Below are 16,673 nucleotides of genomic sequence, written 5' to 3' on the forward strand. Positions count from 1 at the left end.
TTTCTTCGGGAGCATTTTTGCCCACCACCATTTAGTGTGGTGTATACTCATCATCATATTTATCACCATTATATGAGTTTGAATATCGAGATTCGTGTAGTAGATAGACACAAATCTCAAAATTCAAACTCATGTAACGGTGATAAATAAGATGATGAATATATACCATACTAAATGGTGGTCAACAAAAATGCACTCATGTTTCTTCTTCGTATCACATTGGGGATAAATCAACAAATAATCAAATGATGTACACGTCACGACTGTCCAAGTCAGCATAACGGAAGAACCTGAATTTTGATCCAAGTCAGAACTACACTACACGTGGCACTTTCTGAGAGCTGTTCAGAACGATTCCACATGCTCCCCGCCGCACCAAATTATTCCAAGTTTCCAACGACCCGGCTTCTTGGCCGAGTTTTGCCACGCAAAACCGTGCTATCTCTCTCTCTCTCTCCCCGTCCCCAACAGCTCGATTCCAACTTTCGCGCTCTTCGGATTCTCTCTCTACGAATCCCTAATTTCCAATCCAAATATCCCAAATCGCACGTCCCGATTCAGCTTGTAGGGTTTCTGAATGGATCCCACCGACGCAGCCTCGTCGAATTCCACGGATTCCACCATCTCCGGTGAGTTAATTCGCAAGCTTCATCAATTTTTTTTTTCAAATTTTCTCTGCAATTACACATTCACATTGTGGGTGTGTGCAATTTTAAATTTTCGGAAGCAAAAATTATATGAATTAACTAATTTTATTTTTAATAATTTTGTTTGATCTTTTTAGTAATAAGATTGAGGAGCTATTCAGCTGAGCTAATTACAAAAGGGGAAATCAAATGGAAACAGAAAGTTTCAATCTTTTTATTTATTTTTTAAATAAAAAGGGAAATTAAACATTTATGGGTAGGTAAATGAAAACAAAAAGTTTCAGCATTTAAACTTTTAAAATGTTTAATCAAATCCAATAGAGGAAAGTGGTTCAATTTGTTTTCTATTTTCGGATTGCATATTTGAAGGTTGTATATAATTTTTACTTAGCAGAGCTTTGATTAATTATGAATTCCAATGCATGTTCTCTGATCTTTTAATTTCGCAGGACTCCGTTTGAAGCATCACCGGGAACTTGAAAGGTTAACACTTACAATGCAGCCGCTAAAGACGTTAAAGTATTTCAATTTGGCTGTTGGCCAATATGTTCGGCGGTTCATGGCGAAAGGTGGTTGGTTTGTGCTTCTAATTATGTTAGCAGGAGGTATAGGAGTGATTACTATGACAATTGGTGGACCTCAACGAGAGGTATTAACTTCGTGGGAACATTTTTCTGTAGGTGCATTTAGATTTTTAGTTAGAGTAACCGATATTTCATTGATTTAGATTGCCTAGTTTTGTTTGTCTAAGTTGTTGAGATAAAGATTTCCCATCAATGTTGCGTTGTATTTGCATTATTGGGCATGTTTCTTTCATAATGCTGATGATTTAAAGGCTTTATTGATTTTATGATTGATCGCAATGCAGCATGTTTGGGAGCTTATTCGTTATCTCCAATTTGGTCTCTGGTGGCTGGCTCTTGGTGTAGCATCATCAATTGGTCTTGGTAAGTATGAGTTATATTCCGAATAGCATGAAACTGTGACTTTCTGGTCGATGGATTTGACCTGGTTCCAAATTCTCCTATAGAATCTTACTTGCTTTACAAACTGAACCAAAATGCATAAGTAACAATTCAGAATGATACAAGCAAATCATTTTCTTCTAAAATTATGTTGTAGAGAAGAATGCACTTCTGAACACAACTCTGAATGATTTTGTTATATCGCTATTCTATGCAGGATCTGGTTTGCACACGTTTGTGCTGTATTTGGGGCCTCATATAGCTCTTTTTACCATGAAAGCCGTGGACTGTGGCAGAGTTGACATAAAAGGTGCCCCCTATGACACCATTCAATGGAGAAGTGGTCCTTCATGGGTGGACAGAGAATGCTCTGAATATGGCGCCCCCCTATTCTTGTCACAGCATGGTTCAAGGGTTCCTCTTAGCAGCATTTTGCCTCAGGTTCAGCTAGAGGCTATTCTATGGGGAGTCGGAACTGCACTGGGAGAGCTTCCTCCGTATTTCATATCAAGAGCTGGTAAGTACAAACAACAATCTATGTTCTTACACTCACTATTTAGGTATGTTCTCGATCAGCTCTGTAACCTTTGTTAAGTTGTAGTAAACAGTTTCTAGTCAGGAACAACCTGTTCGAAAAACCTCATCTAGTCTAGTTTTATCATCACAATAATCTATATGCTTATTTACATCTATGCATATCAAGAAGATATAGTTACTAGTCACCATTAGAAATATTTTTTGGTACTTCTTTCTTGGCCCTTTTTAAGTCCGGATCATTTTCCTGATTGTTTAACATGATTACATACTGTAAGGGTGAGTGAGTTGGATAGTTTAGAAGTTTCAAATCACTAATTTTTCCCTGAACAAAATTTTGAATCTCTCTTTCTTAATTGCAGCTAGTATATCTGGTCAAAAGTTGGAAGTCATGAAAGAGCTGGATTCTTCCTCAACTGAAGGTAGTGGAATGGTAGCTAACCGCCTCAACCGGATGAAATCATGGCTTCTTTCGCATACACAATATCTGAACTTTTTAACTATATTAGTTCTTGCTTCGGTAATTTTTCTTTCTTAATGCTAATTATACCTGTGGTGTTGCAACATTCTTTGAACACATGTTGCACTTAATTCCCTTTTGCAGTGCACTATACTTCTCTTTTTTATTTTTTTCTTAAAATTGGTTTTAAGACATCTTAAGGTGCTTCTCCAAAATAATTTTCAGGTGCCCAACCCTCTATTTGACCTTGCTGGAATATTGTGTGGACAATTTGGCATTCGGTTTTGGACGTTCTTTCTAGCAACATTGATTGGAAAGGCATTTATTAAAACTCACATACAGGTTTGCTAACTTGTAAACTCATACTGGCACAGATTTTCTCTTGTTATTTTGTGGTGTTTTGCTTCATTTATAGTGAGTTCTAAGAACTGTTTCTAAGAAATCCGTGCATCACGGATTGGATCCTGCCCCATCCAATCAGATGTTTAAACACGGTTTTGATTTTATTTCTCCAGAACATGCTTACCGAGGTTCCTTTACTATTTTAAAGTTACTTGCATTGAACAATGCACGAGTTTACATATATTGAAGTGGTTATGTTGCCCTGTAATTGCAGACAGTTTTCATCATCTCAGTTTGCAACAATCAGCTTCTCGACTTGGTAGAAAATAAATTGATTTGGTTGTTTGGCTTTTTCCCTGGATTTGGTTCGGTTGTGCCCGACCTCATCAGCAAACTACATACTGTGAAAGACAAGTATGTACACGCCTCACCTCCAGTCCCCTCAAACAGCAAGGTAGTGTTTTCTGAATTACGGCTTTAGTATCCATATAAGTTGTGTATACAGTTCATTTCCGACAAAAAGTGTTTGGGTATATTTTGGACCGAAAGTGGGGAAACATAATCCATTAGCTAGTTGGTAAATTGAATTCTGTATACATGTTACTGAACCTAAGGATTTTTGTACTTCTGTTTCGAGTACTTAATAAACGACTATGCTTGTCCTTTAACATATGTTTTTCCCCATTTTCTGCTTTCAGGAGAAAAAGTGGGACTTATCATTTAGTTCGATTTGGAACACAGTTGTGTGGCTCATGCTCATGAACTTCTTCCTCAAGATTGTGACGGCAAGTGCACAAAGCGTTCTCAAGGAAGAACATGAAAAGGAGTTGACTGCATTGTCCAGCAATCTGCATACATCCAAACATAAAAGTAGCGCCGGTTGCAGCCAAGCCTCTGATTGAATTTTCCGGAGGCTGTTCCGGTTTGATTTTTTTATTTGTTTTTTCCTTTCCCTTTTCTGGTATTCACATCATCGGAGTTTAGCGCAGAAATTTTTGTATCCGCCATGATTACTTCTCCCGTAGCTTCCACCCGTTTATCTCTGTTTCAGTTTGTACATATAAAACATGAAATGAAACATAGGTAAACCCGTAGAAGTATCTACATGTAGTACAATTTATAGGGGGAAGTTTATCTCTGCATTTATCGGCGGTCTCGATCTGCCTTTGTATCGGAGAAATCTGCCCATTCTGGGAAATGCAATGGAATAAAGTCTAGTCTCCACTTTGTTGGAGGAGATTATGAGTTCAAATTTCATGAACGATAGTTGTTAATCAAAAAACGAAATGATGAACAAGATTCTCTATTTAAATCCAAAGGCTTTGTGCCAATATTACAATTACAAATAACAGGACTTGCACACATTTGAATTTGATTCATTGGCTGATAGAACAAGCATTACAAGTTGAAATTCACTTGGCAGAAGCGCTTATGACAGAAGCAGTCCCGGATGAGCCCTAAGCAAAGCCGGGGTGAGTGTGGGTCTCCCACCTAAGGTCCTGGGAGAACTGAGAGATTGCAGCTCTTGGATCCCCGCCGGCAATGGACAAGTAGTAGTTCACAGTTGCATCATCTACTTGCAGACTTCTCCTCAGTGATTCAACCACTCTTTTCTTGGTCTGCAAGACAGAGCATGAAGAACTGCTGCTGCCTATGGTTTTCGGGTCGGGGCCGCCTTCCAAATACAACACAGCCACTTCTCTCTTTGCATAATTATCCACTTCTACATAGCAGGTTGCCTCCGAAAGCATCTCCGCGTTGCTTATCGGAATCAGCAATCTCTCCCGAGAGTATATTCCGTGCTCGCTCATCATGTTGTTCAATCGTTTTATGTCCATCACCTGAAAGAAATCGAATTAATACTACGTTTGGGCTTAAAAGCACTTCCAGTTGCTTTTCCAAGAAGCATTTTCAACAAATATTTCGACTTTTTTTTTCTTTAATAAAAGCACTTCTAAGTGGTGCTTCGTACAGAAGCAGTCCCAAACTGGCCTAAAAGTGTTTTGCATTTTCATTTTCTCGGCAATCAAACAGATGATAAGAACCAAAAGGCATGCGTACCTGGACGGAATACTTGACGGCGAGGCTGGCGACGCTGTCGCCGCGGACAATCCGGTGGGAGATGGCGAATTTTCCGATCGAATTGTCCCTCCAGAAGCTTAAAGACGAGGGCTTTCCAAGCACCTCCTTCAGATTCCAAGGGGACTTGAAGGCTTTATCGACGATCTCCTGATCGGAGGCGACGGAGTTCCAGACTCGGCAGACGCAGCTGGAGCGAGCGAGGTCGGGAATCGGGAGCTTCTCGAAGATGAGGCGGAGGGTGTCGCGGCAAGTCAAGGCCGGGAAGTGAGAGTTCATCGGGGATATGGTGGTGGTAGAGTCGGAGTATTCGCCGAGGGTTTGGGTGGAGGTGGTGTCGGCGCCGGCGTTGGGAGGATTGTGGATGTCGTCGTCGTTTTCTTCGTCTCCGCAGCAACCCATTGTCGTTTGGGGGAGAGAGTTCAAATTAGTTTCGGTCAATAAAACAGAACCAGCTTCTGCCATATTTATTATTTGTTTTTTTAACTGATGAAATTTTATCTAGGCTTGTTTTTTATTTTATTAAATTTTCCTTGTTTTAATTATTATTATTATTGTTTGTATGAAATATATTTTACAAAATTATAAATTTACTAACGACCCACAGTCAAGTTTTATAAAAATATGACCACCACTCGATTAATTTTTAGGTGTTTGAAAATTAAGAAACAATGCTTATCTTAATAGTGTTCTAAAAATCGACTTAGGCTGTGAGCGGTGACCAGCCATTTCGATTAAGGTCAAATTGTTTGATAAGTAGGAAAATAGATACTATTTGTATGATATATAATAATTTACTCAAACCTGCTTAGTCCGCCTAGGCCTCCGCCTAAGCCCCACCTAGGAGCTAGGCCCCTAGCTTGCTGACCGACTAGCGTCTAACGTTTTTTAAAACCTTATATCTTAGGCATCCGTTTAAACTATCTAACAGTCATATAAGGTGCGTGGTTGTAAATTTTCTTTGTAATATTGTGCTTAAGTTTTGTTTTATTTTGTATTTTTTTTTAAGTGACCCTTCAACCAGATTACAAGGACCAAAAATCTACTTTCCTCATTGAATAAAGTGGAGGAAAATTTAAATGGGAAAAGAAGGAATGGCAAACGAAAATTATATGGGAGAGAGGAATCAGTAAAAGACTATAAATCTGCAAATGTGAGGTCTTACTACATACCTATCAACCAGCTTCCTTTCTTAAATTTAGAATACAAAATACAATACATCAATACATCACAGCTTCATAGATTCAGCAGAACAAACGTCTTCATCGACGAATCTTGTACGGCAGATAAAAATTTCTGTGCGTTGATGGCAGAGCAAAAGGATTAGTCCAGTGGCCAAAAATCGAATTTCTACCTCAACTGCATGCTGACTTGGGAAAAAAGTTGAAAACAAAATAAAACTCATCAACTTGCCCATCCATGACCGTGGCCAAGACCGTACGCATCAGGATAACTAGCTCCGTGACTATGATGGTGGTGATGCCCATTGCCATGGTCATGGTGATGATGATCACTACTTTTTGCTTCATCAAGCATCTTCTGAATATGCTCGGGGATCGGCTCTTCCTCAACCTTTCTGACAGTTGCAGGCAATGAGGACACGAAATAAGCAATCTTTTCAGCTACCTCATCAGCTGCGTCCTCCTACATTAACCAAAGTAAAAAAAAAACAGCTCAATGGAACTTCCACAACCGATGAGTGAGAAGACCTTGCAACAGAGGAATTTCTTGAACTACTTGTCAAATTGTTCAACACAATACGAAGTTGACCCATAAAAATGGAAATTAAAATCAAACTCTTTAGCTTTAAAGTAGGAAACATCATTTGGCATTTTGAGTGCATTAATAGCATCATATTGAATGTTAATCCAAATACACTGCATATCGTTGAGATGAAATTTGTCAACATTCTTTTTAATCATAGATTTGTAGTTAAGTCCAAACAATGTTACGTCATTGAACTCAGTCTAATCCTGAATTTTCAAAATAATTGCTAGCTTAATAAGTTGTAACTATAGTACATATTCTGTATAGTCAATGCTGTAGATTCAAGACTTAGAAGCAGAAGCCTTTTAACGTTGCCATAAACCAACCGCCAGCTTCTTGAGTTACAATATCTGGTTACATTGATTTTAAATGAAGGCTAGCCATTCAAAACCTAGCCTCGTCCACCCAGCAACTGATGCTGTTCTCTGAATATACCATTAGATCCTAATCTTCTATCGCAATTTGAAGTCGTATTATTCTACTTACATGCAGTACAAAGACAATTTCAGAATACAACAGAGACATTGTCTGGTGTTCACCGGACACAAGTTTAATTGCTATATGAATTTCATATTTTTCTACCATTTAGAATTTGTAAAAGTATTATTGTAAGGAAACCAAGACCTAGCCAAATGTATCCTAAATATTGAGATTTTCGGTCTTATCACATACAAGAAAATCAAGCGGTAGTTCATAAATATATCGAATCCTCACCTGAGGCCACCGCCCACCGGAATGCATGACAAAATTTGCCTGTGGAAGTGCACTTGCAACACGGTTTCCCTCTTCACTCCATTCCTTGGACCAACTGCTAGACCAAAGCACCTGCATTGGCACACCTTTCAATCCATCCGAGCCGCCCCACTCTGCTATATCAAAGCTATGATTCAACTTCTTTCCCATTCCAACAATGGCTCTTGTCCCATCCCTACCCTTCAATAGAAGTCTATGCGAATCGACATCCGAAACATCAATCCCCCTAGAGCAACTCAACCTAATCAACCAAGTATAAGCATGTGAAAACCTCAGCACAAACTCCCTAATCATTGGCACTCCAAAAACCCACAAAGGCAAAGCACCTGTCGATCTGGGTGAGGTATCAATGAGCGTTACACTCCTCACCGATCCCGCATTTTCCAAAACCCAATTTGCAACCATCCCCAAAGCTGAATCATGCAACACCAAATGCACAGGGGCCAAACCCGTCGTCTCAATTACCTGCCCCAACACCTTACCAATCTCATCAGGACCCATTTCAATTGGCCTCAAAACCTTCTGCTTCGAAACCCGAGCTTCAATTTCTTCATACGGAATCTGCCCTGTTTCAATTATCTGATCAAATGCCCAAAACAAACCCTTTTCCTGAATTTCACCATACACATTCCAAAATCTCCCTAAAATCCCGCTTTCCCCCTCTCCAACCTCCACCACCGATTTGTCCGAAAACCCGTTTCCGGGCAAATCAAACGCAACCGCACAAACCCCTTTGGACCGCAAAGATTCAACAACTTTTCGAAAAGAGTAAGAACTAAGCCCCAGGCCATGAACAATAACTACATTTTCCGATCCTACAGAACCTTTCTCAGTACAAAAAATTTCAACCGGATTCTGATTCGGATGAGTTTGTACCTTTATGGTGCGACCCTTCGAGTAGTGCTGGCGGAGAGCGGCCGGCAGGCTCAAAAACCAAGACTTTGGGTCCTGCGTGGAGATAGAGGAGAGAGAAATGAAGAAGACGGTGACGAAAGAGACTATGAGAGTGAAGTAGAACCAAAAAGCGAAAGGATTTTGGGCGTTTTGCAGTGGCTTTGGCGTCGGCGATGTGGGTTTTGGTGGTGGAGTTGGCTTGATCTCTTCTGGTGACGACCGCTTCGGTTTCGGGTCTCGGCGGTGCTGGTCTTCGTCTTTCTCTGCGATGGTCACCATTGAAAATTGGAAGCTTTTTGGGTTGGTTTTTTTATCAGCGGCGTAGAACTGAAAAGTAAAGCGAGAGAGAACGCTTGCTAGAAATAAGAGAAAATTGTAGAAGTTTTCTCTTAATTTCAACTGCGATGGTTCCTCTATTAAAAAATTATGACTATAGATCGTTTAACATATTAAAATATGTGGTTATAATTATTTACTTATTTTCGGTCAATTAGATTAAAGTTAATGGATTATTACTCTAATTAAGTTAAAGTTAATGATTATTTTTTAATGGGTTAAAATTAAGAGACCGTTGCTATTTTTCTCATCTAGTTTTTTATATTTGTTCATTAATTCAGTCTCACGTGACTCATTCTAAGAAAGTTCGAATATGGTTGACGAAAAAGATTGTAATTGCACATTGTAATAAGTTAAAAGATCAATGATCATATATATATATATATATATATATATATATATATTGTTTTTTGAGTTCTTTTAGAAATAAAATGAGACAAAGAGAGAAAGCGGAGGCAAGAAACGACAAGTCGTTGTTAATCGCATCTTCTTCCCTCTCTGTGTGGTGACTGATAACTGACGCTGTTCTTTCAACAACTCTTTCCTTCTCTCTCCCGAGTTTTGCTACGATGCACTCACTGTCATCACAGGCAGTGCGCCCTCTCTCCTTGCCCTTCGCCCGCTCTCACTACTTCCGCCGCTTCCTTCCCCTCTCGCTCCCCATTTTCCACAATTCCAAGTCCCACCCCAAAATTTTCACTATTACTCCAAAAGCTCCGGTCATGACGATCCGAAATTGCTCCTCCATCTCTGCCAAGCCTTCGTCGGAGCTCCGAAACAAGCGATCCAGTTCAGATTCTTCCGACGAGAAGCTACGCGCCCTCCGCCAGCTCTTCTCGAAGCCCGGCGTCGGCATCGACGCCTATATCATTCCTTCTCAGGATGCTCACCAGGTTAAATTTCGTTGCTTTTTGGGTTTAATTTGAGGTTTTACTGTTCATGGGGAATTTAATGGCTGTAGAATTTTATTGTGCTTTGTTTGGCTTGAGCTATTATACTACGAATTACGAGCTTTTTAATTTCTGAATTTTGGATTTTTTTATTTAGATTGTGTGTTGTATGTAGAATTTAACTGGGTTTTGATTACTTTGGAGCTAATATCTTGCATATTGTTGTTTTGTTTCAATTTTATAGTCTTCGTCCATTGAATTTTGGATTTTTTTTCTTGGATTGTGTGTTTTATGTTGAATTTAACTGGGTTTTGATTTTTTTGGAGCTAATATTTGCAAGTTTGTTGCTTTATGTTTCAATTTTACAGTCTTGTTTTATTGACTAGCTTCCTTTTTTCCGTTTTTATGGTCCGGGATGGTGTGGTGGTTGTCAAATTCACTTGGGATTGTCAGTTTGAGTTTTTGTTTCCAAAATTTCGAGATTTGATTTTACTTGTACATTTATTTTCTGTACAATTGTAGTTTGATTGGTATGGTGTGCTTTGTGTTGTGCGAACTATTCAAGTGGGTTTTTACTGGTTGAAGCATTTCGATTGTAAAATTAAAATTTCGTTGAAGTTTTTCTTTTGTTTGCTATATTGGGAGTTATGAGTAAAACAGAAAGAAAATGCTGTAGTTCTTTTCACCTGTAGGCGTAGCTAGAGTGGCATTGAGTTCTTATATACTATGTTACCTGTTTTGTCTGCAGAGTGAGTTCATTGCTGAATGTTATATGAGGAGGACCTTTATATCGGGGTTCACAGGAAGTGCTGGAACTGCTGTCGTCACAAAGGATAAAGCTGCTCTTTGGACAGATGGGCGCTACTTTCTTCAGGTATGTAAAGATAAAACATCATTTTGATGCTTGTTGTTATGATGGTCTCTTGTGTTACTATGTTTTTTTCGATCTGCACATTGTATAACTCAATTCTTTAGAGTTTTGTTTTTGGTGTGTGGTTGGGAGAGTGGTGTCTCTTTGTGTATCATCTGGGCTGAGGTGTGATTCTTGACAGCTTTTACTATTTCCTACTATTAGGCTGAAAAGCAGCTGAGCTCTAGTTGGATTCTCATGCGGGCAGGTTCTCTAGGAGTTCCTACGACTATTGAATGGTTGAATAATGTTTTGGCTCCTGGTGGGAGAGTTGGCATCGATCCTGTGAGCAATACTTATCCTCTTTAAATTGATCTTCAACATGTCTTTTCATAAGTTTCTATCACTAACGAACACTACTGTTTTTTTGACTTGTTGAACTACTAATTTTTGAAATGTGGAATTTAACTACCTCTCTGATATTCATTTTTATCCTCTGAATTACAATTAGAATCTTTAATTATTAATTTTATTTTCCATTTATCATACTTGCTTTATTTATAATTCCACCTTCTCCATCATATGGTGAAGGGAGCAGTTTCTGTTTTCTTCTGAGGCTGCAGAAGAATTGAAACAAGGTATTGCAAAGAAGAACCATGAGTTAGTTTTCCTTTATGATAAAAATCTTGTGGATGAAGTATGGAATGAATCAAGACCGAAGCCTCCAAACAAACCAGTGAGAGTACATGATCTCAAGTATGCTGGTGTAGATGTAGCATCAAAGTTGTTGTCTTTGAGGTCGGAACTTGCTGATGCTGGTTCATCTGCGATAATTATATCTATGCTCGATGAAGTTGCCTGGCTATTGAACTTGGTAATACCTCTTAACATCTCTGTGAGATTTTTTTGGCAGAGACATGCTAACCCTGGTTGTCAGCTATTGTCCGAGCTGCCAAACGAGGCCTCAAATTATGATTTGAATTTATCCATAAATTCCTGCTTTTGTGTTTAATTTATTAATTCAAAGGATGTGCTAAATTTCTTTTGCAGAGAGGAAGTGATGTTCCGCATTCACCCGTTATGTATGCATATCTGATTGTAGAGATTGATAAAGCAAAATTATTTATAGATACTTCTAAAGTGAACACAGAGGTGATGGATCACTTGAAGAAGGCAGGCATTGAATTGTTGCCATATGACTCCATTCTTTCTGAAGTAGAAAGGTGAGGTCTCTGATTTGTAGGCTGTACCAGTCGGGCTATTTGTGATATTGCTTTATTTGAAATTTGTATTATGTTACCATCTCAGTCTTCTCAGACCTTCGTCGATAATAGCAAACCTACTTTTCATTTTCAGTCTGGCAGCACAAGGGGCTAAAGTTTGGATGGATATATCTTCTCTTAATGCTGCTATTGTCAACACCTTTAACTCTGCTTGTGAAAGATATTATGAGAGCCTTGAAAGTAAAAGAAAAGGTAAGAGTGACGACTCAAATGGTTGGTCCGGAGGACCGACTGGAATTTATAGAGTGTCCCCTGTTTCTTTGGCAAAGGCAGTTAAAAATGATTCTGAGTTGGAAGGCATGCAGAGTTGTCATTTAAAGTAATTTTTTCTTCCCTCCAAACATGACTTTGTGCCGATAATCATATTTGTCTGCTTTGCATATCATGGTTTGGTTCCCTTCTTTTTTGATGTGCAGAGATGCTGCTGCTCTAGTGCAGTTTTGGGTATGGATGGAGGAGAAAATTAATGAGAACGTGAAATTGACTGAGGTAGAAGTTGCCGAAAAACTTCTTGAATTTCGTTCGGCGCAGTCTGGTTTCCTAGATACAAGCTTTGACACCATAAGCGGTGCATGCCACTTCCTTATTTTTGTTACATTTTTTTATACTGTAGTTCTTTGAAGTTTTTACCTTCATTGCCATAGATAAGCGTGCTCTTATTTCCTAAGCTTACTACTTGGATATTGGATTCCGCTTTTCTTTCTTCTTTTGAAGTTAGTAGTTCTTTTTCTGGTTTCTTCAATGCCTTACAATGTAAATTATAATATTCCAGGTTCTGGTGCAAATGGTGCTATCATACATTACAGAGCAGAACCAGATAGTTGTAGTGTTGTGGATGACAAGAAACTCTTCCTATTGGATAGCGGAGGTCAATATGTTGATGGAACAACTGACATAACTAGGACTGTACATTTTGGTGAACCTACCTCGCGACAAAAAGAATGCTTTACCCGAGTTTTGCAGGTATATAATTAATGTACTACTATTCTACTCCTAACACTGACTAATTTGATGCCCTAATTGTCTTTGAGTTTTCTGATAGAGTTTGCAATTGCAGGGTCATATAGCTCTTGATGAGGCAGTATTCCCTGAAAACATGCCTGGTTTTGTGTTAGATGCATTTGCTCGATCTTCCCTTTGGAAGATAGGACTGGATTATCGACATGGTATTTTCCTTGAATTTCTATCAAATTATCATTAATTTTTTTCCTTTCTGAAATGAGCTCGGTTATTTTTACTTTTGTTTTAACTGTGGTAGGAACTGGGCATGGTGTGGGAGCTGCATTAAATGTTCATGAGGGACCTCAAGGTATTAGCTTTCGATTTGGAAATATGACTCCATTACAGAAGGGCATGATTGTTAGCAATGAACCTGGCTATTATGAAGACCATGCCTTTGGCATTCGGATTGAGGTATCCCCGCCTCCCTTCTCTCTCTGCACATTGTATTTGTAATATTGATGCTAATTTTCCTTGTTGCTCTACAATCAGAACGATTTTATGCTCATTTATCTTCCACTCTTGTTCCATACTTCCACATATTCATCTTCATACAGAATCTCCTAGTTGTGAAAGAAGTCGACACACCAAATCGTTTTGGAGGAATTAGCTACCTGGGGTTTGAAAAACTCACATTTGTCCCGATTCAGGTATGCATTTGGTTACCTAGTAGTCCAATTGGTTATGACTTACGAGCATGACCTTTTTCAGTGAGTACCTGACCAATACATTAGTGCTTGAAACCTTTTAGTTTGCCTTGACTAAGAAAACCAAATTTGAAGTCGAACAATCCCCCTATTCACACTGGCTTTTACTTTTAGCATGGCTTTGGTGTTGGAATGGCCCTAACAAGTTCTGATTAGTGATTTATTGTTGAAGGAAGGGATGGTTTCTATGGTTTTCTTTTCATACGGTTTTTACCATGCAGGCTAAAATGATCGACTTATCTTTGCTTTCTGCTGCGGAGTTTGATTGGCTTAATGATTACCATTCACAAGTTTGGGAGAAGGTTAGTACAGATCAAGAAAACCATTTTTCTTTCGAGGGTTGTGTCTATGTTGAATAAAAAGCTCATGTCGGGTATGCGTGTTTGTGGGTATAGAGTTAATTTATCTTGGTAATATCATTAAGTTGTTCTGGATTCGGTTTTAGATATTAGAACTGACTTTTAAGGTTACGCAGGTCTCCCCTCTTGTGGAGGGTTCTGCTCGTCAATGGCTTTGGGACAACACAAGGCCGCTCGTGAAGCAGTGATTCGTATTTCTATCCATCAGTCTCTCTTCTCCCATGTTGTACCCTTTTATACACAAGAATAGTAGCTAGCCCCAACGATAAGATGATCAAATATGTATCCTTGTACATAATTTGCTCCGGAGGCGGTGATATTTCTCAAGATTATTGAACTGTTCAATTGAATTTAGTAGTGTACTTTTGTATTTCAAGCACTCATTACATTTAGAGATTTGTTATTGGCATTTCAAAGTCGTTTTAGCCCTGTCACAAAATACCGTCTCCAACCGAAGAGAACATAATTTTTGTGTTGGTTAATGTTATTTAATGTTGTTTCATATTGTTTAATGTTGTTTCATGTTACTTAATTTAATTTAATGTTGTATAATGGCTTAGGAAGTTATAGGAAAAAAATAGAATTTAAAAAAAAGTAAAAATTAAAAATTTTTTGTTAAAAAAAAATTTTCAAAAATAACGGCTAGTTGACGTCAACTAGCCGTTGTATTTGAAATTTTGACCTATCATTCCTGTCGGATATAACTGACATGAATAAGTACAATGCAACCGACATGAATAATGAAAATTCCGGCCCGGCCCGGGGCTAGCTGGCTGGTTGAGTTGGGCCAGTCGGTTGACCGAGCCATTTGGCCTAGCCTTCGGTTAGAGATGATTTTCGAACTATTTTCGACCCTCTGATTCTCTGGACACTTCGGTTGGAGATAGTCTTACATGTTACCAACCCAACACCAGCCATAAATGCCGCGAGCATCCGCGAAAGAGCTACGCCTAATATTGGTAGTCCAACTTTTGCTCAAGCATAACTCATATCACCCGTTTGTGGCCATAGAAGGGCAATTGCGACGGTGAGGGAGCTACACATTGCTATGGTGTTGCATATCAGGAATGTTTGGAATGGCCAATTTGTCACCAAGTTGACTTGCCTTCGTCGCTTCCCGAGCTCGAATACCCACATTGGCACAGTGAGGCCAGCGGCAAAGGTTACAGTGTGTGACATCCCACATCGCCCAGGGGAGTGATCCTTAAATATATATTCTCATCCCTACCTAGCACGAGGCCTTTTGGGAGCTCACTGGCTTCGGGTTCCCTGGGAACTCCGAAGTTAAGCGAGTAGCGCGCGAGAGCATTCCCAGGATGGGTGACCCATCGGGAAGTTCTCGTGTGAGTTCCCAAAAACAAAACCGTGAGGGCGTGGTCGGGGCCCAAAGCGGACAATATCGTGCTACGGTGGTGGAGCGGGCCCGGGAAGTGGTGCCCCCCGGGCCGGGATGTGACAAATTTGGTATCAGAGCCTAACCCTGGCCGCAAGTGTGCCGACGAAGACGTCGGGCCCCTAAGGGGGGTGGATTGTGACATCCCACATCGCCCAGGGGAGTGATCCTCAAATGTATATTCTCATCCTAGCACGAGGCCTTTTGGGAGCTCACTGGCTTCGGGTTCTGTAGGAACTCCGAAGTTAAGCGAGAAGGGGGCTAGAGCAATCCCATGATGGGTGACCCACTGAGAAGTTGCTCATGAGTTCCCAAAAACAAAACCGTGAGGGAATGGTAAGCCCAAAGCGGACAATATCGTGCTACGGTGGTGGAGCGGGCCCGGGAAGTGGTCCCCCCCGGGTCGGGATGTGACACAGTGCCCACGAGTGTTGACAGTAGCAGGTAGGGGCGCAGCCATGAAGGGCCTAGAATGGTCCCGAGCCTACCTGTTATTTTTTTATATAAAAAAAACTAGAGTTATCTCTATGATTTCCAATAATTGTGAATATATGATGATTCACATATTCGTAAAAATCATCATTGTCACCGAGCAAACAAACATCAAAATGGGACAAAAAATCTAGAGTGGTTGAGACGATGACCAGACGATGGATAAGATGATGGCTGAGAGATGGATTTGCGCACGAGTGTGTTGCAACATTATTGCATCGTTTGTTTACATTTGTGAGAGGCCCCTCCTATTGCAACATTTTGTGGTTGACTTGAGTGATGATCTTTATAGAAATTAGGAAGAAAATCATTCAAGGGCGAATTTATACATTTGGAAATAATTATAAAAAAACATTATTAAAGTTTGAGAAATGATAGCAACTTTCTCATTTATTTTCTCATTTCAACTCTCTCAATTCTTTTAATGTCACGTGTGCTCTATTAGCACTCAAAGCTATAATTTTAATTACATTAAAAATTCTACAATTTTTCTTCCCTTGTTATTATAATTAAAATTTTAGATTTTCAATTAAAAAATAATTAACTTTTTAGTCTGCGTGCTAGTAGAATACCACTTGACATAAGTAGAAGTGAAAATGTTGAATAAGAAAGTAAGTGAGAAGGTTGCTAACATTCTCCTAAAGTTCTAGAAATAATTTCCATAAAAGGATATGGTATTTCAATCTTTATGTCTTAATCAAGAAAGTGTTAAAAATATCAACCATTCGAACTACTAAGGTGTATAATTTCGTAGGCTTTTGTTAATCACTTTATGTAGCATGCGTGAAGCTAACGTTTTGTATTTGAGGATACTAATGTGAGAAAATTAGAACGCTTTATTGCCTTATTGGAAAGTAGAATATCGCTCTTAAAGAAATCATAAAAAATATAATATCGCTCTTAATCTTTTTGTATTACTCGTA

The 16,673-nt window shown here is 39.3% G+C and overlaps 4 protein-coding genes across 4 annotated transcripts; 2 read left to right on the forward strand and 2 right to left on the reverse strand.

Moving 5' to 3' along the window:
- Nucleotides 1–411: 411 nt before the first annotated feature.
- Nucleotides 412–4,200, forward strand: LOC137722897 (vacuole membrane protein KMS1-like). The gene is made up of 8 exons (XM_068462010.2): nucleotides 412–629; nucleotides 1,097–1,296; nucleotides 1,516–1,594; nucleotides 1,830–2,129; nucleotides 2,509–2,666; nucleotides 2,832–2,948; nucleotides 3,223–3,402; nucleotides 3,647–4,200. The coding sequence occupies exons 1-8, from the start codon at nucleotides 578–580 to the stop codon at nucleotides 3,848–3,850; spliced, it is 1,290 nt and encodes a 429-aa protein (XP_068318111.2). The 5' UTR covers nucleotides 412–577; the 3' UTR covers nucleotides 3,851–4,200.
- A 35-nt stretch (nucleotides 4,201–4,235) lies between these two features.
- LOC137722898 (F-box protein At1g55000) lies at nucleotides 4,236–5,504 on the reverse strand. The gene is made up of 2 exons (XM_068462011.2): nucleotides 5,010–5,504; nucleotides 4,236–4,789 (listed from the first exon to the last, which is right to left on the reverse strand). The coding sequence occupies exons 1-2, from the start codon at nucleotides 5,490–5,492 to the stop codon at nucleotides 4,406–4,408; spliced, it is 867 nt and encodes a 288-aa protein (XP_068318112.2). The 5' UTR covers nucleotides 5,493–5,504; the 3' UTR covers nucleotides 4,236–4,405.
- A 649-nt stretch (nucleotides 5,505–6,153) lies between these two features.
- LOC137722810 (protein AUXIN RESPONSE 4-like) lies at nucleotides 6,154–8,850 on the reverse strand. Its single transcript, XM_068461905.2, has 2 exons — nucleotides 7,509–8,850; nucleotides 6,154–6,671 (listed from the first exon to the last, which is right to left on the reverse strand). The coding sequence occupies exons 1-2, from the start codon at nucleotides 8,718–8,720 to the stop codon at nucleotides 6,432–6,434; spliced, it is 1,452 nt and encodes a 483-aa protein (XP_068318006.2). The 5' UTR covers nucleotides 8,721–8,850; the 3' UTR covers nucleotides 6,154–6,431.
- Nucleotides 8,851–9,167: 317 nt separating this feature from the next.
- LOC137722596 (Metallopeptidase M24 family protein) lies at nucleotides 9,168–14,367 on the forward strand. Its single transcript, XM_068461638.2, has 13 exons — nucleotides 9,168–9,670; nucleotides 10,416–10,541; nucleotides 10,743–10,862; nucleotides 11,116–11,391; nucleotides 11,568–11,740; nucleotides 11,874–12,119; nucleotides 12,217–12,368; nucleotides 12,573–12,763; nucleotides 12,858–12,966; nucleotides 13,059–13,213; nucleotides 13,357–13,449; nucleotides 13,728–13,808; nucleotides 13,982–14,367. The coding sequence occupies exons 1-13, from the start codon at nucleotides 9,347–9,349 to the stop codon at nucleotides 14,051–14,053; spliced, it is 2,118 nt and encodes a 705-aa protein (XP_068317739.2). The 5' UTR covers nucleotides 9,168–9,346; the 3' UTR covers nucleotides 14,054–14,367.
- Nucleotides 14,368–16,673: the final 2,306 nt, after the last annotated feature.

Source organism: Pyrus communis, chromosome 4 (assembly GCF_041283825.1).
Source record: "Pyrus communis isolate YQ-2024b chromosome 4, ASM4128382v1, whole genome shotgun sequence".
Lineage (NCBI taxonomy): Eukaryota > Viridiplantae > Streptophyta > Magnoliopsida > Rosales > Rosaceae > Pyrus > Pyrus communis.

Excerpts from the sequence above, each read along its gene's own strand:
- LOC137722897 (XM_068462010.2), top strand. The coding sequence starts at position 578 with ATGGATCCCACCGACGCAGCCTCGTCGAATTCCACGGATTCCACCATC. Across the intron at positions 630-1,096 it reads CACGGATTCCACCATCTCCG|GACTCCGTTTGAAGCATCAC; the intron begins GTGAGTTAATTC and ends TTAATTTCGCAG. Across the intron at positions 3,403-3,646 it reads CAGTCCCCTCAAACAGCAAG|GAGAAAAAGTGGGACTTATC; the intron begins GTAGTGTTTTCT and ends TTCTGCTTTCAG.
- LOC137722898 (XM_068462011.2), bottom strand. The coding sequence starts at position 5,492 with ATGGCAGAAGCTGGTTCTGTTTTATTGACCGAAACTAATTTGAACTCT. Across the intron at positions 4,790-5,009 it reads CCGTCAAGTATTCCGTCCAG|GTGATGGACATAAAACGATT; the intron begins GTACGCATGCCT and ends GATTTCTTTCAG.
- LOC137722810 (XM_068461905.2), bottom strand. The coding sequence starts at position 8,720 with ATGGTGACCATCGCAGAGAAAGACGAAGACCAGCACCGCCGAGACCCG. Across the intron at positions 6,672-7,508 it reads CCGGTGGGCGGTGGCCTCAG|GAGGACGCAGCTGATGAGGT; the intron begins GTGAGGATTCGA and ends TGGTTAATGTAG.
- LOC137722596 (XM_068461638.2), top strand. The coding sequence starts at position 9,347 with ATGCACTCACTGTCATCACAGGCAGTGCGCCCTCTCTCCTTGCCCTTC. Across the intron at positions 10,542-10,742 it reads ATGGGCGCTACTTTCTTCAG|GCTGAAAAGCAGCTGAGCTC; the intron begins GTATGTAAAGAT and ends TCCTACTATTAG. Across the intron at positions 13,214-13,356 it reads CCTTTGGCATTCGGATTGAG|AATCTCCTAGTTGTGAAAGA; the intron begins GTATCCCCGCCT and ends ATCTTCATACAG.